Source organism: Acanthisitta chloris, unplaced genomic scaffold (genome assembly GCF_000695815.1).
Source record: "Acanthisitta chloris isolate BGI_N310 unplaced genomic scaffold, ASM69581v1 scaffold6218, whole genome shotgun sequence".
NCBI lineage: Eukaryota > Metazoa > Chordata > Aves > Passeriformes > Acanthisittidae > Acanthisitta > Acanthisitta chloris.
The window spans coordinates 3,392-18,867 of record NW_008688791.1 but is presented as its reverse complement, the minus strand read 5'-3'; the positions used below and the strand labels follow the sequence as shown (position 1 = coordinate 18,867).

The following is a 15,476-nucleotide window of genomic DNA, read 5'->3' as shown; positions in this document are numbered from 1 at the left end:
GTGGCTGCCCCAACCCTGGCAGTGTTCACAGCCAGGTTGGATGAGCCTTGAGCAACCTGCTCTGGTGGGAGGTGTCCCTGCCCAGGGCAGAGTGTTGGGACTAGATGATCTCTAAGTTCCATTCCAACCCCTAAATTCTGTGATTCTATTTGAAGATATTAAATGACTTAGTTTCAAACATGTCCATGTGTTACCTTCCAAGGGTAAACACTCGTGGTACATTGGTGCATCACTGCATGAATCACCAACCATTAGAGCCTGTACTTCTTTTTATTCATTTTATTTTGCTTTCTAAAAGGTTAATGTACTTGCATACACAGTTCAAAGAACTTCAGATATTTTTAGAGAAATCAATATCTTTCCTGTGACTTACAGTAGTGTTAGGGTTCACTTTTTTATTTTTACTTTAAAAAAACCACCACTGACAAACAAAGGAATTTTCTAGTCTTCATTTCTCAGTAAATAGTCACATACTCTGTATGTTTTAAAACTATTTTATACAATTTGTTGGGAAAATGTTGCTCCTTTCCCTCAGTTCTTTCCCAGCAAGGTTAGCTGTGGATCTTGCAAATTTATACACAGTTTTATATTCTACATCTGCTTCAAAACACAAATCTAAAAATCAATAACAGAACTCTTTCTTTACTTGATATCTTAATTCCTAAATACCTTTCTAGCCTTCTTTATTGCAGCCTATTTGATATTTCAAAATCTTTGCTTGGATATGCAGCACCTACACCTTGTTTTACCAAGAAGCTGAGCAAATCCACATGGAAGTTGCAAAAAAATAACAGAGCAGCACATTAAGAGGTTTTGTACAAGCTATAGCTTAACTGAACAAACAAAACAAACAACCTCAATGGTTTTGTTGTGCATGAGATGGCAAAATAGCCAAAGTATTCTTCAATAAAAGGAACTGTCTGCCACGATTTATCTGTACAATTCTATCACAGCTCTTGCCTGTTATGTTACACTTTTCAAAAATATGTCATTAAGCTGCTATAAAAGTCATCACAAATTGCTTTTTCTCCCAAACTGATAATAGACTTATAGATCTAATTTTCAATCTCTTTTCTTCATTACTTTGATTCTTAAGGAGAGTATGACATTTGCTGTCTGAATACTTTGTAGTACTATCTGGCATCTCCACAGCACTTCTGTCTGAAGATCTCTGAGCTTTTAAGAGGTTTGTCTTCACAGCACCTTGAAATGCTGACACATTTATTTGTCTCTCTTGCCAGCTTTTAAGGAAATTGTTTTTATAATTTCACTCAAAAACTACAAGACCTGTTAAAAAAAAAAAAGACACAACAAAGCCTTCACAAATCAAGAGACTGATTCACAGAAACAACTAAGTAATTGAGAAAACACCAACAAATTAAGAATTAGATTTGGATTTCTTATGGTGATTCCTCCTCTTCTTTTTTTGCCAGTGCACATATGAACATTTTTTCTGGTCATACAGGGCTTCATATGCATCAAACTAAATTCAGTGCTTGAAAGTGGCTTTGCTAATGAACTGTCTCTGTGACAAAGCAGGAATAGGCTGGTTTGGAAATTTGCTTGCAGGGTTCATGAAAGTAACAGATAGGAAGAGATCACAAGAGGAATGATAGAAAGTGAAGAAGGATAAATAGAGAAGAAAGTAAAGTTGAAAGAGAGCCAAGAGAACAAACTGCATATTGTACACAGACCAGAGAGAGGAGCTGAAGAAACCTATGAATGGGTCACAGAGTAAATTTTTGGCCCTACTAGACAAGTTGTATTTCTGCTCTTCACATCAAGAACAGCTACTTCCACCTAAACCATAAATCATCTTCCTCTCCCCCAAAAACCCAAGATTTCCAGAGAACACGAGAAATTTCCTTCCAGTGCTTACATCTCTCATTTACCAACATCTCTCCTGGACAGAATAATCCTAGCTAGATCTCCGGTCAGAAATTTTAATCTCCACCACATCATCTTCCAGCAACCACAGGTAAGTATCTTACAATGATGCAAACCAGATGTCTTCAAAACATGGTAATTATACCACACTGCTAATACACAAGTTACTCTGAAGCAGAGCCTCTGTCTTGAACCTCTGCTGCTGCCACTGCCAGAATGTTAACATTTTCCACAATTACCCCAGTTCATTAAGAATTCTTGGTATCAGCTTTGGTGGCCACACCTGCCTTAGCCAACAAAAGCAGAACGTTTATTTTGTGTCCTCAGGCATGTATCAATTAAAAGAAAACAGATGAGGGATAACAAAAATGTCTCCGTTTTATCATCTCTCAGCCAAATTTTCCAATTAATATGCACCAAAGTCTACCACTATCTAATGATGTCTATTTTATTTCTAAGCACTTGACCAAATACTTAATCACCAATAAAATTAGGTCTTACACAAGGTTTATCAGCAGTGATCTTCACAAAGTTGCTATTACCCATCACAGCTAACCCCAAAGTCCTGATACCTCACTCCGTTTTCCCCAAGAGGTTAATGACAGAGCTAAAAACAGTCCATGTTTCCTCAGCCCCCAGATCAGTACTACTTCTACCAAGACACAGTGCCTGACATTTCTTTGAGAATTACCCAAGTCCAAACTGACATTCAACACTCACTTCTACTTAGACAAAGAAAGCCTGAAAGCCTCTAGACTCCCATAACACAGTCAACTACCACAGCTCTTATGTGCAGTGTTTCAAGACATCCAAAGAGGTCTGCAGAGCACTTACTGAGGATGTGCCTGTACTCCACACAGCAGCAGGACACTTCTCAGACTAATTAGTTCATGCGGAGCTTCCTCACTATATTGCTTCTGAGCAAGCTCATTTATCTTCATATTACATTATGCAGTGCAGATACACCCTCAGACAAATCAATTGCTCTAGGTAAGGGATACAGACTTGATCAGGCAAAAGCAGTTTAAGAAACATTATCTTGACCAAATGCTCCCACAGTACAAATCACTTATATTTCCAGTTGACTCCCAGGTCTAATTTCTTCACATATCAGAAAGGATTCAAATTAAAATGGGAACAAAATGCATTGTTCTGCTCATGTCAGAAAGAGAAACGCATCAATAACAGCTTAGGTGAAGTTTGGCAAGGAGAGGTGTGAGACAGTTTTCTCCCCCGGTGTGAGTGATGTGATTTGCTGCTCTTCAGAATAAAAATTAGTCTGAATGACAGAGAAGCATCAAATTCCAAAAAGAGGTGCACATTGAAAGCTAGCTCAAGTTAGGCAATAAGTTTTCCACACACTTTGGATACACTGAGTGTGTTTAAAAGGTGTCTCTCTTTTACACACCTTAGAGCCTGAGAACTCTCAATTCCCAAGATGCAATACTTGACTCACTGTGTCTCCACTGTCAGCAACTACCTGTAAAAATCGCTACAAGGTATGCATTTGCACATTCTTCCCACACCAGTTTGGCACAGGAGAATCAGAGGTTTAAGCTTATCTTGCCAGTGACTTATACAATTACTCACACAAGCCTCACATAATAGAAAGTATCTGTTTTTCAGCTGGTATATAATACACACACTCTCACCACCCCAGAACAACACTACCACAAAAAAGTGCACTCTAATGACCAAGAAACTAAAGTACCTCTCTCCCTCCTGCCCAGAAGTGTTGCAATATATTTCTTTCAACTCACCAGTCATATTGTATTTTTTTCCAGAGGATCTTTCCCCCTTTCTAAGGATAGCACAGACAGTGCTAACACTGAATGAGCACTCAGTCAATACTTCATTTCAGACTCACTGTTCACCATGTGGCATCTTTGTATAATTTACAGCATCTACACCTAGAATCAAAACTAGGAAACTTCTCATTTCCCTGATCACTATTATCCACCTGAATTATTTCCTTACACAAACTGGGAGACAGTGATGTGCAACAGGATTACCTGTAATTAGAGATGGTTGACTTGAAATGCTTTGGGTCTCTCTTCAGAGGATAGAGCAATTAAACAGCACTTTGTCAGTACAAAGTACAACTTCAATCTATTGCAGTGCTGTCATGTGTTTTCAAAGCTGACATTAATCAGTCCCAAGAGTCTGAACTTGGAAAATGAGAAGTTCACAACTAATGGCCGTATTTTAAAAAGTGGCTGAAGTGACTCACCCAACCTCATACAGGAGTTCTGGGGCTGAATTAAGATTCCTTTTTAAGTCTCCAAACCAGCATCCCAACAGCCCTAGCATTAAAACCCATCTCTCAGTGCCAGTTCTCTCCCATCCTCACATAGTAGGTCTCATCCACCTTCAGCAGTTATGCTGAAGCAGATCTAAAGGAAACAACCACATTAATTAGCACAGCTGGATTAATTTCCTAAATGCCATTTACCTGGCCTTCCTGAAAATAGCAAGTGCTTTGTGGATAAAGAAAGAGTTCGAAATTACATCAGCATATGCCATTTTAAGGCAGAAATTTAACATGACCAAACTGAGTTTACACTAACAACTTTCATTCCAGCATTTGCTATCTGTGGAGAACTTCGCATTGCATCACCATCAGAGAACTCCATGTTCCCTGAATTTTCATTTCTACAATTCTACAAGGCCTCTTAGAACAAAACACCATCCAAACAGTCTCCGCAAGGACAGATTTTCACCACAAAGCTAACAGTCTATGAGATAACCAGTACACAACACAGGAACATTATATGACTAGGAATTATATATACATATACATACATATATAGAGAGAGAATCATAGGATCAACCAGGTTGGAAAAGACCTCCAAGATCATCAAGTCCAACCCTACCGTGGTCACTAGCCCATGGCACTAAGTGCCACATCCAGTCTCAGCTTGAAAACCTCCAGGGATGGGGAATCCACCATCTCCCTGGGCAGCACATTCCAATGCCTGAGCACTCTCTCTGTAAAAAATCTCTTCCTAATATCCAAGCTAAACCTCCCCTGGCAGAGCTTGAGTCTGTGCCCTCTTGTCCTGCTGCTGGTTGCCTGGGAGAAGAGACCAACCCCCACCTGACTCCAACCTCCTGTCAGGGAGTTGCAGAGGGTGAGAAGGTCTCCCCTGAGCCTCCTCTTCTCCAGGCTGAACACCCCCAGCTCCCTCAGCCTCTCCTCATGGCACTTGTGCTCCAGTCCCTTCACCAGCCTCGTTGCTCTTCTCTGGACCTGCTCCAGCACCTCAATGTCCCTCCTGAACTGAGGGGCCCAGAACTGAACACAATATATATATATATGCAGCAACAAGCAGAAATCCCCTAACACTGATTTCTATCAGAAACCTTTCTATCACCTCAGAAAACTGAGCTTCTTTCAGTTTGACCAGTGCCAGTTTCTTTCACTTCAACCCCAACATAATACCCAAGCTTTAACTCTAGAATTGTCTCCAGACCACAACAGCATCACTTTGCAGTCTGTGCTTTGCCACACGAGTCCATCATAAATGAATATTTGTTTGAACATCTGTTTAAAAAAATAAAGCATTCAAAGACAAAATGAAAACTCACCTCGTTTCCACCAACAGCTTTGGTTAAAATTACAGCAGAAGACACAGGAGGTGGCATGCAGCCTACTGTCTGCAAGCTGAAAACAACAAAAAGGATGTTACATTCCTTACGTGACGCAAACACCAAGCAACCTAAAACCTTAAAATACCCAACAGCCAAGTAGAAACAGTCTTAGCACCTGAGCACTGCAGTTTGCCATCACTTACAGACCTGCACTAGCTGGCAGGACTTCTCTGCCATCTCTTACCAACCAACACATTGAAGAGTCATGTCACCATTTAAAAAGCAAAACCACCCAACCTCTCTGTGACTCTATTTCCAAATCTGTAGTACTGTATCTACCCTTCACAAAGATCTCGATACATCACAGACAACTGCATCACTAGTTCAGATGTAAAGTTTGTAGTGTGTTTTGAGCTACCTGTAGCTACTTTAAAAAAAAAGGAAGAAAATAAGGATGTAAACTCCAATTTTCCTGAAAAAGTTGTTGAGTGATAAAAACACTGCTAAGCAGAAGAGCAAGAAGAACTAAGCTTACTACTTCAGGTTCCCATTACACTCTGGTTTTCATCAAGCCCCACTGAAAATAAATAAATTACTAGATCACAATTAAGCTTTCTATACCTGAACATTTAAAGGCCATCAAATGTTTAATTTTTATACGTGTCTTCACTTCTTGGCAAAATCATCTGACTGCCACCAACACAACAAAGCTTTCTCCTGCACTTTAGAAGTCTAAGATACACTATTTTGGCTGTCATCTTTGCATTGTTTGTGCAACAAAGTTATTTATGGATATAGTGAAAGCTGTTGCAAAGTAAAGAAAGAAGTGGTGAGATTCCCTCTGCTTTCAAAGACAGTCCACAAAAACCAGTTATTACAAAAATCAGCTGTATCAAATGTATAATTAGAAACAACAAGAACATACTAACAATAGATTACAACTAAATTTGGGGCCAGGTAAAATAGAAGTTCTGAATAAAAACTGTGTTGACTTAGAAGGAGCAATAAGGCATGGAATATAATAGTTTGGAACACTCCCTAAAGCATGGAATCTAGATAAGATTTCGAGGATTGGAGTCTGAGATGGTGTTCCAGTTCAGAACAACCAATTACAAGTGGTGAACTACTTTGCACTGGCAACCCAGTCAGTCCATCCCCCAAAACTGGAGTGTCAAAGAGCTACAGCAAACAGAAGCAATAAATCCAGACAACGGGGAACATATTACAGTGCAAGTGATATTCAGCAAATATACAAAAAGCTTGAACAGAACAAACAGGTAAGTGGTAATGACAGTATTCAGTTTGTCAGCTACAGACACTGTGGGAAAGGAAAGAGGCAACCAATGTAAGCATCACATAGATCCAATTACAAAGTGCCAAGCACCACCACCTTGGAAGTACAGAGCACCTTCAGCTTAGAGGGAAACAAGCTATGGCAGCAGAAAGTTGTCAGCACTTAGCAGAATAAGCTCATACCGAAAAGAAAAGAAACACAGGGAAAAGAAATGGTGTGGAAAAGTTTGGAAACATTTAAGGAAATATAGAGCAGACAAACACATGGTGATTCTGAGGTCCATCCCCTACACTGGTTGTGACAGTTATCTCTCTTCTATGTGACAGTCAGCTACAAGGGGTGGATTAAGTTCAAAGTTATCCACAGAGGTATGAAATGTGCACAAGGGCACACAGCTCAGCTGGCAAGGATTTTCCACACTATAAAGGAAGGATTTAATAATAGAATCTCTGTTAACCATCCTAAATTTAAAATAATACATTTGGAATTAAAGTCAAAAATCACTATCATGAAATGGTTTTAAATATTCTTCATATAAAAACATTAATCTAAAAAAAAAAAAAACCTGGTACACATTAGATGGAAATACTTTTAATGGAGTGTACTGAAACATGAACTTTTTTCTTGCTCTGTATCAACTACACATGATACCAATATATAAACTGATTCCTCCAGCAGATTACTACAGATAACAATCAAACAAAACTTTTCACTAGTTCTGGCCATGCCAACATCATGCTACCATCAGGTGTCCAAACACTGCTGATAACATCACAGACAATCAAGTAGTAAGACCTGAAGTCAGTTATCTTAGATATGGAAGCTCCAAAGCCATATCTTATACCCGATCTTTGCACTTCATGCCTTAACACCTGTGCTGTAAATGCTCTAGGCTAAAAGTGGCAGAAGAGATGAATCACATAAACATAAAATTTTAAAATTTTAGGGGTTGGAATGGACCTTACAGATCATCCAGCCCCAATCCCTGCCCTGGGCAGGGACACCTCCCACCAGAACAGGTTGCTCAAGGCTTGCTTCATCCAGCCTGGTTCTGAACACTGCCAAATGTCTGGAATATCATCCCAGACAGAGAAGGGGGAAAAAAAACCCTCAACTCTAGAAACACAGATGAAAAACTGGAACCATCTAAACCAGCCTCTCAAATAACACTTTGAGTAAAACAAACCACTACAGGGGATGGGAGAATCTACCATGCATTCTGAAGCAAGACAGGAAAAGTGCTGAGGGCTGTGCCCTTCAGGCATAACCTTGTGTAGAGAGTAGTGGAGAACTCCAGGCCCCAGGGCAGCCACTCTGCCAAAGGGTGCTGCATGCTCTTGGGAACATATGCCTGTTTTCCCAGGGCTATCAACTAGCTTCCATTACAAACTGAGCTAAACATGTGATAAGCAAGTAACTTTGCCAAAACCTCTCTTGTTCCCTCCCTATTTTCATTAGGGTACTTTAATGTTTCAAAAAGAATAAAAACTACAGCTGTGGAGCATTAGGATGAACTTTCTGGTTACACAGAGCAGCCACAGCATAGGTAGTTCCTCACCTCAGCTCCTCACAACCACACAGGGACATGAGAACACCTGGAATTAGGACAGATCAGTATCTTCACCTGGACCACACTGAAAGTACAGCTCCCATCAGGCTCCCTGAGGAGTGGCTGCTGCTCTGAGCATGTCCTGAACAGCAGCATTTATCACGAAAGCACTCTTTAAAAAAGCAAAACAAAACCCAAACCCAACTGAACTGCCTTCATTAAACCCCTCAATCTGACCACTCTTTGCATGAAGCCTCAATACAACAGAGTTACTGCAGTAAAAGATAAAACACAGCTAAATGAGAAATAATACTCAAGGAACAAGTGCTTGAAAGGCAGCTTGAAATACACAGAAGTGTATCACCAGCTCACACACAAGTGTTTCTTTTTCTTCAACAAATATATACACTTTTCTAGTTTCACACAGTTTCACAGGTGTGTGTATATACATACAATTATACTTGTGCATGTAACAGATCATGTCCTATAAATACTAAGAACAAAGTGGTAGAAGAGTCATCAGAAAGAAGGGATGAGAAGCACTTCAAGGAACCAAAAACCCCACAAAAATCCCTCTCACCTTGCACTTTAGAAACTCCCATGGATTAAGAAGGAATTTTGGCTACTGTAGAAAATCATGTCTCTGCTCTAGTTGAGAAAAAACCTCACAATTATTTTACTTTAAAGAACACCTTTTACTACGAACAGCCAAATGCAACTGAACACCGTATATCAATCTTGTTACTTTCTTGTTCACTGATACTGTTCAGCTAACCTTTATATGGTGTCCTCTCAATTTCACCTTCTCACTATCCTTTAGGCCACTTGACACTTGGTGGAACACCTGGACAAGCCTCTTATGAGCAAAACAAACAGCTCTTTTAGGTTTAGGCCTTGTAAGAGCATAAACATGTGCAGGTTTTTCATTAAACTTTTAAGACAAGTAGCTCCCCAAGCAGTAAGAAACAATGGGAATTCTTCCAGCAGTTTTCTAAAACTTTTACATTCAAACATTCCAGCATAGCTGCATGGAGCTAAGTATTGACCTTCCATCCTGAAAAAAGCTTTTGATTTGTTTGATTTGATGTAGTATCCATCACTAGTACACCATCAATGCAGATTTGGAAGGGCATTGGCAGAGTACATCAAGGACCTAAAACTCACTGTTTTCATGGTAACAGTTTCTGTTCTTCTCCTACAAAAACTTTATTCTCTTTTTTTTTTCCCCCTCCCCATAATTTAGCTAGGAACAGATACTGAATCCATGCAAGAAATGCTCAATATTTATTCACTAACTTATGCTTTTCCTTCAGCATTCCTTTTCCACCCTCCCCATCATCTTTGAGACCCAACACATCAATTTTGTTTTGTGAAAGAGAAAGCTAACCTGTTACAAGCTCCTCACATTTGAGATTAACTCTCAAGGCCACGTTCCTGAAAGAATAGTCTTGTTCACAGACTTTGTTTTCAAAGTGCCGAAGCAGAAAAACAACCAGCAAAATCTGTTCACAGTACAAGAACACATTCATTGCAGGATAAGCAGCCCTTTAAGGCGACAGCTACAAATATATTTCACTCCATTATGCTTAAACATACCCTTTTAAAAGCCATTCATTTATAGGTGTGATTGATAATAGCTGAAGAAAGACCCAGATTGCTGTTGGGAAGAACACAAGTGTAAAAATCTGGACAAAAAGGTGTAGTTTCACATGCATCAAAGCACTTGTCAGCTCCTGCAAAAGAAAAAGAAGAGAGGAAGTTGCAGTCATAACAGCTGAAGTAAGATCACATTTGTGCTTTTCAAACTAGGATCACCTTTATAACACCAAGAGAGTGCGTGCCAAAAAGGCACCTTTAGGGATCATCTGATCTCCTCATTAATAATGAAGTACATCCAGGCAGCACAAAAACTCTCTCTGCTCCTGAGCATTTCTCCAAATGGGTTGTCCACCACTTCAGTAAGAGAGAAGCTCTCCTAACAGCAGCTTTCCAGCAGGCAGCCCAGCACTCTGTCACTGCTTCAGACCTCTGCCAGCTACACTGATGGCTGTTTTACTTCATTGACTCTTGATATCAAGAGGCATAAAACTTGCAGTGTGCACATGATTTCAGGTTCCTCTGTTCTAAAGAGAGCCACAAACTGTGATTCTCATTTATACTGTAAAAAACCCCAAATAGTTACATGACCAAGCATTCATTTGTGGTGGGTTGTTTTTAAAGGAAAGAATAACAAACAAACAAAAAAAGCAAAGCAACCTGTAGCAGACTTTGATTGTTTATTGTAGCAACAGATAGGAAATTCACAGAAAAAAAATATTAGGCTGATGAAGAATAGCAAAGAAAGGATACCAAGACCATAACGAGCTTGCCACAGCTAAGCCATAAATTTCAGAGGAATGAAGTGCAAAACACCACTGGAGACTCAGGAAACAATTAAGAAAATTTTAATTTTAAATAGCCTAAGTGCACTTCACAGAGGTGATCAAGCATCCTTATGGAATCCACTCTACAGTTACCTCTGTGTGTCTGTTTCTACATTTTCAGGCATTCCAAGGACCATTTATACAGGTATTTGAGGACAAGGCAGATAGGCCTTGCACATTTTAGCTCATTTCAACTCTCACAGACTGAGAATATAAATTCCCTTTCCTCTCTCAAAGTAACACACATTCTTTTCAAGCATGCAATGCAACAGGAAAGAAACTGACAGCACTGTTATTCAAATCCTAATTTTCTAGGATTCTCCAGCTATCTGACACTCCAGATGCATGAAAACATATATATATATAAAGTGTACTTTGATGCACAGTAAGGCAGCAGCCAATCTTCCAGTGCCACCCTGCCTCAGCTTCAAATCAGCTGAACTTCTATGAAACACAATCAAATACTGCATTTTTGAGCATCCAAACACCACTGACGTAACTCTACATCTGTAAGTACTAACAATTCAGCACTGTGTCCTTGTTACTTCATTTCTCTTAATAAAATTATCACAGAATCATAGGATCAACCAGGTTGGAAAAGACCTCCAAGATCATCAAGTCCAACCCTACCCTGGTTACTAGACCATGGCACTAAGTGCCACATCCAGTCTCAGCTTGAAAACCTCCAGGGACGGGGAATCCACCACCTCCCTGGGCAGCACATTCCAATGCCTGAGCACTCTCTCTGTAAAAAATCTCTTCCTAATATCCAACCTAACCCTCCCCTGACAGAGCTTGAGTCTGTGCCCTCTTGTCCTGCTGCTGGTTGCCTGGGAGAAGAGACCAACCCCCACCTGACTCCAACCTCCTGTCAGGGAGTTGCAGAGGGTGAGAAGGTCTCCCCTGAGCCTCCTCTTCTCCAGGCTGAACACCCCCAGCTCCCTCAGCCTCTCCTCATTCTTGAAGTTATACAAAACACACATCCTGATCCAGTTTTACCCAGAAAGTATCATTACATTCAGTGCTTGGTTAACTGAATGAAACAACATTTTTTTATGCAGGCAGTATCACTCTGCATGATAAAACAGACCTTCTTCACACACAACCAGTCACAGTCCTTATGGTGCCATGAATAGCTTCACTGTAGTACTGTTTCCTCTTATCTCAAAAAGAAAGCAACACTAAAACATCAACTACTAGAAACACATCCTGTGTGGGAAGAAAAGATTCCTGGAAATACCTTTATAAAAGTAGATGTTTTGAAAGTAAATAGTACAATGGAAAAAAAAACCCAAAGCAAGTGACTTCTTTCAGCAAAGCTGATAAGTCACCTCCAGCCTCAGCTCTTGTAGGGGACTGGGGCTACCTATGAGGTTACCCCCAATCTAGGCACCATCACACATACAGAATTTCATTTTTTTACATTTAATTTCATATTTTTACAACTGGAAAATGCCTTAAAAACAGATGGTTGGTTTTGGAAAACTCTGTGATACTTCCAAAAACAAAACCCAAGACAAAACAAAACTTTGGGAAAGACTCCTTAGAACTTCCAGGGAGCAAGGAAGTCAATACAACACAGCCAACCTACTGCATGAAGGAATGCTGAACTCGTGGAACAGGTCTTTTCAGATATAAATTACCAGTCTTTCAAATGTCTCCAGTGATTGGCTTTTAGATTAGCTATAGTTATTTAGAATAGTTATTATGTCTTAGACTGTATCACCACAGAACAAACACTGTAGTTTGTTCTGAACTAACAGCCTTCACCCTCCTAAGCAATCTACAAGGGCTTGGCTCAAAATACATCTGTCACTGTGGCTCTCAAAAAAGCAGAAGTCTCAAAGAAGTTCCTGGAAACTACTAGTTAGGACCCTGTTTCTGCACACCAGCTAGAACAGGTTATTGTGTCTTCCCCAGTATTTCAGACCCGTTAGGGAGCTAATCCTAGCAGCACTGGTCACTGCAGGTCCAGGATGGTCATAGCTGGACTCCTCTGAGCAAATGCCCACACAGAGCAAATAGTGTTTTCAGTGACTTGCCAAATTCCCCCTTGAAATGGATAACTCAAGTATGTGATTTAATTTCTGGGGCCCTACGGGAGGTATTTGCCTGAAAAGAGCAAGCTAGCCAGTCCTTGAGAACTGAAATAGCATTATATTAAGGTGGAATCAAATGTTCTTGCCATTCCTAGACACAGACTATTTCTGCAAATGTAAGAGGACCTCAGTCACCTCTCGTTCTGGAAATGTAACAAGGCCATTCACAGACAGGCTCTGCCTGAACGTTGCCAATTATTTTGTAAAATGCTTTCTGAACATGTTAGCAAAATTTTTTGAGCACACATACAACTTTTTATCCTTTTATAAAGCATACCAAACACTAGTTTCCACCTACCTAATGTATTATCCAAGGTAGAACAGCTCACACACAGGTCAAGAACAAATAAAGACAAAAGAAGAAACTATTTACTTTGCAATCCAATAAAAAGATATATTCACTGACTAACAATACCAAGTTTAGGTTGGGCCTTAAACAATTAAAACATGCCCCAGAGTACTGTAATAAAATTGTGACCTGGCCTCTGAATACATTTAAAGATTCTTTCTGACATACACTTCAGAGGTAATAGCATAAAGGTACAATAAGCAAAATGGTTTTCCTCCTTTTTATCTTCTACCCCCATGGCAGAAATTCAGGAAAGGCCTAACTTATTCATGAAACATGAAGCTGGACATACAGCACCAGCTCTAACTGCTGCTTCCAAAACTGAGATCAGCTACCTGGGCATAACCATCCAGCTCCATTAAGAGCTTCAGTTACATCCATATATTGCTTTTAGTGCCACAGATGAAAATATTTTCTGCAAGTTCAAAGTAGGACATGACACATTGCCCAGGAAACTGCTGGTCATGTCACTTTCACTGGAAAAAGTTAGATGTACATTAGCATTGGGAAGCTAATCAAGACTTTGATAATGCTGCTGATTTCACTCACAGCTGCTCTACAAAGAAAAAAGTTTCAAGGATAGAAACTAATCAAAGGGAAAGAATTTTTACTTTTTTTTTTTTATCTGCATGCAAAGATTCCTAAACCTGAAAGCAGAAAACTCCACACATTAATCCAACTCAGGTTTGTGTTTCAGGTCCTCTTCTCTGTAGAGCTGAGCCTATTTCCATTAGGATTAATTACCATTCAAGGCAAATAGATAATGTGGTTCTTCCTGGTCCCCATAATACCATGAGGCCCTAAAGAGCTGCTACAGAATTGACTAAAGTTACTCACAGTGTCCTGGCAGAACTAGAGGTCCTAGTGCCAGAACTGCCAACAGATAGCAAAGGAGAGTGCAGCCACCACCTACATTTGAAACTTTACCACTAGAACCACAACACAAGTACAGAAACTTTTTTTTTTTTTTGTGGAATGCACACTGTTCACCCAAATCCCAGTTCACCAGGAGATAACTGGACAATATTGTGATGATTCCTTCAGGCATTAGTATCATGCAAAGTATGAATAACATCACTTGTTAGCACAGCCAACAGCATAAAAGGAATCAAAAAACTAGACTAGCAAAGACATGCAGTGTTTCACTTCAACTCTGGCTGCTCCTTCTCTTCTTGGCACGTAGCCATCACTTCCTTTCTCCAGGTTTCCTTTACACAGCACTGAGAGGTTTCCCCTTTCATCTCTTCTCACTCCCAGATTGTTCCTCTTTCAAACATGCGTGACACAAAATCTGAAATAAATATCAGTGCCTGTGATATGCAGCAGAGTGTAGGCACTTCAAATCTACCTGTCCACAAATAAATCCTATAGGAAAGGATTGCCAAGACTTTGTTCCTGTATACTGGTGTTGTATTTGCACAGGAACCCTTTTGTGCTGATCCTACCTGCTCTCCTGCCCCTATTCAATGTGGTAACTTAAAGCCACCAGGACTTTGCTTCCATCAATCCAGTAGTGCCCAGCCAAAGTGCAGAAGGGGTGGCAGAAGGCAAGCGCTGGTGTGCTCCTGGATCTCACCCTGGTTTGGGTTTGGGACACACTCAGGGTGTAGATCCAATCTCAAAATTGTGCTTATCACTTCCATTTAGTTAAAGCCCTGCAAAGTCAAACAACCCACCCTCTAGGGATGGGTGAAATTTACTCACACTCTCCTTCTCATCACCTTCATGACTTGTGAAGAACTTCCTGAAACCAATGAGGGTTATTCCATAAATGTCTAACATTGTTATCAATCCTCCCAGCATCACCACCAACAGTATAGTCATTCAACACTCCAATTCCATTCAAACCTGATCAAAAGGAACATACAACATTTTTCAGCATAATGAAGCAATGAGAAATTACAGTACCTCAGTTTTTAAGGAGAGTCCACTGTTAAAGAATATAGTTGAAACGGCAATGTAAGTTATGGTAATCTCTGGTTTCAAGGGTCCTAAAAAATATAGACATAGAGAACAAAGTGAACTACAGTCAAAGAGATAATGATATGTATATAATATATCAATATAAATGAGAATACTTAGAAAAATACCTGGGGAAAAATCTAATCAGTAAAGTCTCCCATAAAAAGAAGAGGGTTTGAGTTACAGAAAGCATTTTTAAACAGCAGCAAAGCAGTGAGTGGAGAATGAATTATGATGTCATACAAATTTGGCTTCTGTAAGTAGAGGCCACTGGGAACTAACAGATAAATTCTGGAAATTTGAAAATGGAGAATTTTTCACA

The 15,476-nt window shown here is 39.9% G+C and overlaps 1 protein-coding gene across 1 annotated transcript in view; it reads right to left on the bottom strand.

Annotated features, from left to right (window-relative positions):
* Nucleotides 1–15,183, bottom strand: part of SLC10A7 (solute carrier family 10, member 7) — a gene marked incomplete at its 5' end in the record, with an annotated part of 139,002 nt that extends 123,819 nt beyond the window's left edge. Inside the window, 3 exons of the mRNA XM_009081171.1 lie at nucleotides 5,476–5,551; nucleotides 9,918–10,054; nucleotides 15,101–15,183. Of these exons, the coding sequence (XP_009079419.1) occupies nucleotides 5,476–5,551; nucleotides 9,918–10,054; nucleotides 15,101–15,183 (296 nt within the window). The remainder of the gene's footprint in view (nucleotides 1–5,475; nucleotides 5,552–9,917; nucleotides 10,055–15,100) is intronic.
* Nucleotides 15,184–15,476: the final 293 nt, after the last annotated feature.